General features: G+C 43.3%; 1 protein-coding gene across 1 annotated transcript in view; it reads left to right on the forward strand.

Moving 5' to 3' along the window:
• Window positions 1–8,449, forward strand: part of LOC311132123 (T-complex protein 1 subunit eta) — a 45,816-nt gene extending 37,367 nt beyond the window's left edge. Inside the window, exons 11-12 of the mRNA XM_084165331.1 lie at window positions 4,240–4,446; window positions 7,416–8,449. Coding sequence (XP_084021457.1) covers window positions 4,240–4,446; window positions 7,416–7,643 — 435 coding nt within the window. The 3' untranslated portion in view covers window positions 7,644–8,449. The remainder of the gene's footprint in view (window positions 1–4,239; window positions 4,447–7,415) is intronic.
• Window positions 8,450–9,392: the final 943 nt, after the last annotated feature.

Here is a 9,392-nt window from a genome sequence, read left to right on the forward strand (position 1 = left end):
CTGTGAACCCAAATTAATAAATAAATATTTACAAAATAAAAACTATAGGCTATGCCTACGCTGTGTTGTATGCATATGCCGCTTGAGTAAATCTGAGTTGAGAAAAACATTTCAGGTTATTCCATTAAAACAACTAGAGCCTATGCGCACGTTGAAATCAAAATCTTAATTGCTGCATTTCAAACTGTCCTTTTGTGAGACGCAGCTGGAAACTAGTTCTATACGATGGCGAGTGGTGGGGTCGATAAACCAGAATTGGAGGATCCGCCATTATTTTAATCTCCAGTTTGGCTTTCCTGTAGATCACAAATGTGATGGACAGACGCGAAGTCGGCTCAAAACAAAAGTTACATAATTTAAGCATGTGTAGTAATTAGTAGGATTCTGTGTTTTCTCGTGCAAAAGTGATTGCTTTTGATAAAAATGTCTTCCCAATGAATACTAGTTAGGAATTAAAGCGTGTTTTATTTTATTGAGAGCTGTTGGTAATTACTAGTGGGGAAACTAGTCTATCATCCTGAGCACCCACTTCTCCCACATGGTGACCTCTGTCACCTACTAAGGAAATGGCCTCTATAACTGCATTTTCGGCAGTTAAATGCAACAACAAAACATTGCTTTTTATAAATAATCTATTAATGTGGTCTATAATTAGTTTACAAGCATGATAGCTGTACTTGTTGGCCATTAGCCAATCGGCATTTCTCGACAAGTTCAAATCACATGAATGCATCCAACTGGTATTTACGACTTCACAACAGGTAAATTCCCACCTCCCACATACAGTGCATTCGGAAAGTATTCAGACCACATTTTGTGACGTTAAAATGGATTAAATTAATTTTTTCCCATCGTCAATCTACACACACTATACCCCATAATGACAAAGCAAAAACAGGTTTTTGGGACATTTTAGCAAATGTATTAAAAAACATTTACATAAGTATTCAGACCCTTTACTCAGTACTTTGTTGAAGCACCTTTGGCATCGATTACCGTCTCGAGTCTTCTTGGGTATGACACTACAAGCTTGGCACACCTGTATTTGGGGAGTTTCTCCCATTCTTCTCTGCAGATCCTCTCAAAATAAATTGCAAGACTCTCAAGCTAAAAAATAAACCTGACTCTCAAGCTCTGTCAGGTTGGATGGTGAGTGTCGCTGCACAGCTTTTTTCAGGATTCTCCAGAGATATTCGATCGGGTCCGGGCTCTGGCTGGGCCACTCAAGGACATTCAGAGACTTGTCCCGAAGCCAATGCTGCGTTTTCTTGGCTGTGTGCTTAGGGTTGTTGTCCTTTTGGAAGGTGAACTTTCACCACAGTCTGAGGTACTAAGCGCTCTGGAGCAGGTTTTCATTAAGTATCTCTCTGTACTTTGCTCCGTTAATCTTTCCCTCAATCCTGACTAGTCTCCCAGTCCCTGCCACTGAAAAACATCCCCACAGCATGATGCTGCCACCACCATGCTTCACTGTAGGGATGGTCCCAGGTTTCCTCCAGATGTGACGCTTTGCATTCAGGCCAAAGAGTTCAATCTTGGTTTCATCAGACCAGAGAATCTTGTTTCTCGTGGTCTGAGAGTCTTTTGGGCTCCCGAGTGGCGCAGCGGTCTAAGCCACTGCATCTCAATGCTTGAGGCGTCACTACAGACCCCCTGGTTCGATTCCAGGCTGTATCACAACCTGCCATGATTGGGAGTCCCATAGGGCGGCGCACAATTGGCCCAGCATCGTCCGGGTTTGGCCGGTGTAGGCCGTCATTGTAAATAAGAATTTGTTCTTAACTGACTTGCCTAGTTAAATAAAGGTAAGGTAAAGTAAAATTAAAAAAATGATATAAAAAAATAGGTGCCTTTTGGCAAATTCCAAGCGGGCTGTCATGTGCCTTTTACTCAGGAGTGGCTTCCGTCTGGCCATAAAGGCCTGATTGGTGGAGTGCTGCAGAGATTGTTGTCGTTCTGGAACGTTCCCCCATCTCCACAGAGGAACTCTAGAGCTCTATCAGAGTGACCATGGGTTCGTGGTCACCTCCCTGACCAAGGCCCTTCTCCCCCGATTGCTCAATTTGGCCAAGCGGCATGCTCTAGGAAGAGTCTTGGTGGTTCCAAACTTACATTTACATTTTACATTTTATTCAATTAGCAGACGCTCCTATCAAGAGAGACCTACAGTTAGTGATTAAAAAAATAAATAATTATACTTCTTCCATTTAAGAATGATGGAGGCCACTGTGTTCTTGGGGACCTGCAATTATGCAGAAATGTTTTGGTACCCTTCCCCAGATCTGTGCCAGATCTGTGCCTCGACACAATCCTGTCTCGGAGCTCTACGGACAATTCCTTCAAACTCATGGCTTGGTTTTTGCTCTGACATACACTGTCAACTGTGGGACCTTTATATAGACACGTGTGTGCCTTTCCAAATAATGTCCAATCAATTGATTTTACCACAGGTGGACTCCAAGTTGTAGAAACATCTCAAGGATGATCAATGGAAGCAGGATGCACCTGAGCTCAATTTTGAGTTTCTAATAGCAAAGGGTCTGAATACTTATGTAAATACTTTCCGAATGCACTGTAGTTACCAACGCAGCATCAGAGTGGAAACTTGAGGCCCAACAATCCAGTCACAACAGCCAATGAAAGGAGCATTGTGAATGGCATGGAATTTTCCCTCTACCAAAACTTAACCGTGACATTTGATTAAATGTATCCCCCTTTCTGAAAGTAATGCAGCAGATTCCAAAGTATATACATTGAACAAAAATATGTATATGCAATATGTAAACCATGTTTCATGAGCTGAAATAAAAGATCCCAGACATCTTCCATATGCACAAAATGCTTATTTCTCTCAAATGTTGTGAACAAATTTGTTTAGATCTCTGTTAGTGAGCTCCTTTGTGAAGATAATCCATCCACCTGACAGGAAGCTGATTTAAACAGCGTGATCATTACACAGGTGCACCTTGTGCTGGGGACAATAGAAGGCCACTCCAAAATGTGCAGTTTTGTCACGCAATTGGCATGCTGACTGCAGGAATGTCCACCAGAGCTGTTCCAAATAATTTTATGTTAATTTCTCTACCATAAGCTGCCTCCGTCTTTTTAGAGAATTTGACATTACATCCAACCGGCCTCACAACCGCAGACCACGTGTAACCACGCCAGCCCAGGACCTCCACATCCGGCTATTTCACCTGCGGGATCGTCTGAGACCATCCACCAGGACAACTAATGAAACTGTGGGTTTGCACAACCGAAGAATTTCTGCACAAACTTTCAGAAACCGTCTCAGGGAAGCTCATCTTCCTGCTTGTCGTCCTCACCGGGGTCTTGACCTGACTGCAGTTAGGCGTCATAACCGACTTCAGTGGGCAAATGCTCACCTTCGATGGCAACTGGCACGCTGTAGAAGTGTGCTCTTCATGGATGAATCCCGGTTTCAACTGTACCGGGCAGATGGCAGACAGCGTGTGTGGGCGAGCGGTTTACTGATGTCAACGCTGTGAACAGAGTGCCCCATGGTGGGGTTATGGTATGGGCAGGCATAAGCTATGAACACAATTGCATTTTATCAATGGTAATTTGAATGCACAGCGATACATGACGAGATCCTGAGGCCCATTCTCGTGCCGTTCATCCGCCACCATAACGTTTCAGCATGATAGTGCACGGCCCAATGTCGCAAGGATCTGTACAAATTCCTGGAAGCTCACCAGACATGTCACCCATTGAGCATATTTGGGATTCTCTGGATCGACGTGTACGACAGCGTGTTCCAGTTCCCACCAATATCCAGCAACTTCGCACAGCCATTGAAGAGGATTGGTACAACATTCCACAGGCCACAATCAACAGCCTGATCAACTATATGCGAAGGAGATGTTGCGCTGCATGAGGCAAATGGTCACACCAGATACCTACTGTTTTTCTGATCCACACACCTACCTTTTTCTTTAAGGTATCTGTGACCAAGAGATGCATATCTGTATTCCCAGTCGTGAAATCCATAGATTCGGGCCTAATGAATTTATTTAAATTAACTGATTTCCTTATATAAACTGTAACTCAGTAAAGTCTTTGAAATTGTTGCTCGTTGCGTTTGTCATTTTACACTGAACAAAATGTGATATCGATTTGAGACTAGAAGAGACATTGCTTAATTGCTTAATTTCATTTTGGCTGGATTATTTGAGGGCCATACACCAACCTCTCTCTCATCCCTCAATCCCTCTCCAGAATGACTCCATCGTGGCAGGTGGGGGTGCGATAGAGATGGAGCTCTCCAAGTATCTGCGTGATTATTCCAGAACAATTCCCGGGAAGCAGCAGCTGCTGATTGGAGCATATGCTAAAGCATTGGAGATCATCCCCAGACAGCTGTGTGACAACGCAGGGTTCGACGCCACCAACATACTGAACAAGCTGCGCGCCAAGCACGCACAGGTAGGCATGCACACACACACAAATGGGTCTTTCTATAAATAATGGCGCTAATGTGTGACATTGGGATCAACATTTCCAAATGGTTTGAAACAAATCAAATATTTTTATGCAGTTGCACATGTGTACTTAGAGTAATAAATGCAAATTAGCCCATAACTCCACCTATACAACAACATAGGCAGCACGGCTGGCCCTTGGATGTACGCAGAGAGCAAACATTAATAAAATGCATGTCAATCTCTCCTGGCTCAAAGTAAAGGAGAGATTGACTTCATCACTACTTGTATTTGTGAGATGTATTGGCATGTTGAAAGCACCGAGCTGTCTGTTTAAACGACAAGCACACAGCTCAGACACCCATGCATACCCAAATTACTTGCATGACACAAGTAATTTTTCCAACAATTGTTTACAGACAGTTTATTTCACTTAGAATTCACTGTATCACAATTCCAGTGGGTCAGAAGTTTACATACACTAAGTTGACTGTGCCTTTAAACAGCTTGGAAAATTCCAGAAAATGATGTCATGGCTTTAGAACTTCTGATAGGCTAATTGACGTCATTTGAGTCAATTGGAGGTGTACCTGTGGATGTATTTCAAGGCCTACCTTCAAACTCAGTGCCTCTTTGCTTGACATCATGGGAAAATCAGAAGAAATCAGCCAAGACCTCAGAAAAAAAATTGTAGACCTCCACAAGTCTGGTTCATCCTTGGGAGCAAATTCCAAACGCCTGAAGGTACCACGTTCATCTGTACAAACAATAGTACGCAAGTATAAACACCATGGGACCACGCAGCCGTCATACCGCTCAGGAAGGAGATGCGTTCTGTCTCCTAGAGATGAACGTACTTTGGTGCGAAAAGTGCAAATCAATCCCAGAACAACAGTAAAGGACCTTGTGAAGATGCTGAAGGAAACAGGTACAAAAGTATCTATATCCACAGTAAAACGAGTCCTATATCGACATAACCTGAAAGACCACTCAGCAAGGAAGAAGCCACTGCTCCAAAACCGCCATAAAAAAGCCAGACTACGGTTTGCAACTGCACATGGGGACAAGGATCGTACTTTTTGGAGAAATGTCCTCTGGTCTGATGAAACAAAAATGGAACTGTTTGGCCATAATGACCATCGTTATGTTTGGAGGAAAAAGGTGGTAGCTTGCAAGCCAAAATTAACCCAACTTATTGTAGGAAGCTTGCGGAAGGCTACCCGAAACGTTCAACCGTAGTTAAACATTTTAAAGGCAATGCTACCAAATATGAGGAATGTGAAGAAAGAAATAAAAGCTTAAATAAATCATTCGCTCTACTATTATTCTGACATTTCACATTCTTAAAATAAAGTGGTGATCCTAACTGACCTAAAACAGGGAATATTTACTAGGATTAAATGTCAGGAATTGTGAAAAACTGAGTTTAAATGTATTTGGCTAAGGTGTATGTAAACTTCCGACTTCAACTGTACGCACTATACACGTACACATGGATTCTGTGTTGTAGATATGTGGTAGTGGAGTAGGGGCCTGAGGGCACACACTTAGTGTGTTGTGAAATCTGTTATGAATGTATTGTAATTTTGTCAGACCCCAGGAAGAGTTGCTACTGCCTTGTCAGCAGCTAATGGGGATCCATAATAAATACAAATAGGCCTAGGACTATACGTCCTTTAACACTAGACCCCCCCCCCCCCCCCCCCCCCCCCAAGAAAAAGCTATGTAGTGCTCCTTTCCTGCTTTTTCCTAAATGTTTGTATTTTACGCTGCTCATTTGTCTGAATTTTGAAATCACAAACAGAAAAGTATTTAGAGCATCTTGTTTCTCATGGTCTGAGTCCTTTAGGTGCCGTTTGGCAAACTCCAAGCGGGCTGTCATTTGCCTTTTACTGAGGAGTGGTTTCTGTCTGGCCATTCTACCATAAAGGCCAGATTGGTGGAGTGCTGCAGAGATGGTTGTCCTTCTGGAAGGTTCCCCCATCTCCACAGAGGAGCTCTGTCAGTGACCATCGGGTTCGTGGTTACCTCCGTGACCAAGGCCCTTCTCCCCGATTGCTCAGTTTGGCTGGGCGGCCAGCTCTAGGAAGAGTCTTGGTGGTTCCAAACTTCTTCCATTTAAGAATGATGGAGGCCACTGTGTTCTTGGGGACCTTCAATGCTGCAGAAATGTTTTGGTACCCTTCCTCAGATCTACGGACAATTCCTTCCACCTCATGTCTTTGTTTTTGCTCTGACATGCTTTGTCAATTGTGGGATCTAATATAGACAGGCGTGTGCCTTTCCAAATCATGTCCAATCAATTGAATTTACCACAGGTGGACTCCAATGAAGTTGTAGAAACATCTCAAGGATGATCAATGGAAACAGGATGCACCTGAGCTCAATTTCGAATCTCATAGCAAAGGGTCTGAATACTTATGTAAATAAGATGTATCTGTTTTTATTTTTAATACATTTGCTAACATTTCTAAACCTGTTTTTTCGCTTTGTCATCATGGGGATTGATGTGTAGATTGAGCATTGTTTAAATCTATTTTAGAATAATGCTGTAACGTAACAAAATGTGTAAAAGGTCAAGGGGTCTGAATACTTTACGAATACACTGTATATAGTATCTGAAAGAGCATATTCTTCAGTTTCTATTACACTTACCTTTGTCAAATAACTCAAAATGCAAGAGGTGCAGCTCTTGTTCCAAATATCACTTTTTCCAAGAATATCTGTGCTGCCATAAATGCAAGGACAGAAAAGTAATGTTTTATGTCACATGATTTTGGACAAATCCGTCAAGCTGACATCCGTGAGAAATTAACATGGGTTGTAAATCAACTTGCGAATTCCACCCAATGACTTATCAACAGCTGTAACAAGTTGTCCAGTGTAGGAAATCCTTACTAGTACCCTAGTTTATAGAAAGACCCATATATTAACCTATCTCTCCCTCTCTCTCTCCGCCCCCTCTCTCCCCAGGGTGGTATGTGGTACGGTGTGGACGTGAACAACGAGGATATAGCTGATAACTACCTGGCGTGTGTGTGGGAACCCTCCATCGTGCGTATTAACGCCCTTACCGCCGCCAGCGAGGCCGCCTGCCTTATCCTCTCCGTGGATGAGACTATCAAGAACCCCCGCAGTAGCGTAGATGGGCCACCAGGGGGTGGGAGAGGCCGGGGCCGCGGGAGACCCCACGCTCACTAGGGGGGGGGCTAACCTCTGACCTGACCCCCTCACCTCCAAAGCCATAGATAGTCAGTCAAACTAGGTGAAATATGAAGTATCCTCCCATTTTGGTGCCAAATTTTTCGATGGCACCAGCATTCTAGATTGGATTCTGTTCATTGATTTAGAATGTGATGGCGTCTCTATGATAACTTGGCATCTTTCTAATGAGGTTTGCTGATATCTGTATGTCTACGGCTCTGGTTAAGTCCACTCCAGTCCCTTTCAACTCTTCACATAGGAGGTACAACAGCCACGTCAGTTGTGATACTCTGGCCTCTGGCTAGGATGGTGGTAGAATTTGGTCCAATTTCCCCTCTCTCCTCTCTCTCTCTCTCTTCTTTTTGTTACTAATGGCATCCATGTTGTCCAGTCACCTCAGTGTACGAGTTGGCCAGAAGCAGTTCACCTGTCACATATATGAATGTAACATCAGGCTAATATCAAAGTCTTACCTGCTTTTTGTCTTCAAACTACTAACCACAACTCTACCACTTTGTGAGTCAAACTACCAACCACAACTGAGACCCACTGAGTTTCGCATTGCTTTACACTGAGATGGCTGGAAACATGAGCGCCTCCTGGCCCAAAATACCCATTTTTGTATACGTTTAGGACCCCCATCCCTCCAACTCTCCCCCCACCCTCTCTCCAGCCATTGTCTAGGTCAGAGTCGAGAGTGCTGTCTTTTGAAATGCTTCTGTCAGTCATGTTGAGTTGTTTTTGTTGCTTCGCCAGTGGAACTATATTATTAGACCATTAAAGTCAGTACTTCCACAACTCAACTACAGTCTCCTGTGTGTGTGAATATTAACTCCATACATCTGTATTGATTGATTTTGAACACGTCACTAGTTTATCTACAGTGGCAGTTGGGTTGTCATGGGAAGGATTTTAATTTGAGACGCTTGAGCTTCTTGCGTTGATAAATTGTTTTTAACAGTGGGATTTGAAATGTCCACCTGATCGTGCTGCTGATCCAGTTTCTGCTGTACTGCTTGCGGCCAAGGAACCCTGACCTGTTAACCAGACGTGCTGTTCTCTCTTTTGCTCTCTCCACTTCTGATTGCTAGGCTTTGAAAAGCCAACTGACATTTACTCCTGAGGTGCTGACCTGTTGCACCCTCTATAACCACTGATTATTTGACCCTGCTGGTCATTAGGAACGTTTGAACGATCTGGCCTTAATGGCCATGTACTCATCTCCACCGGGCACAGCCAGAAGAGGACTGGCCACCCCTCAGAGCCTGGTTCCTCTCTAGGTTTCTTCCTAGGTTTCTGCTTTTTTAGAGTTTTTCCTAGACACAATGCTTCTACATCTGCATTACTTGCTCTTTGGGGTTTTGTGCTGGATTCTGTATAAGCACTTTGACATCTGCGGATATAAAAAGGGCTTTATAAATACATTTGACTGAACAAAAAGCCATAGTATGGTTCTCTTTGATAGTGTTTTTCTTTATACATAAAGGTATACGTATAGATACCACAATAACATTGATAATACTTAATTGTGTGTTTTTCTTAAACTACAAAACCCTACATTACTCTCTAGAAATTGTATATAAAGGCGCATATGACTAGTATACATTCAACGGTTCCGATATATTCATAGCATATTTCTGTCAGCCCTTGGCACAATAACCACCGAGTGGCACAGTGGTCTAAGGCACTGCATCGCAGTGCTAGCTGTGCCACTAGAGATCCTGGTTCGAATCCAGGCTCTGTCGT

Source organism: Coregonus lavaretus, assembly GCF_964263955.1.
Source record: "Coregonus lavaretus genome assembly, chromosome: 7".
Taxonomy (NCBI): domain Eukaryota; kingdom Metazoa; phylum Chordata; class Actinopteri; order Salmoniformes; family Salmonidae; genus Coregonus; species Coregonus lavaretus.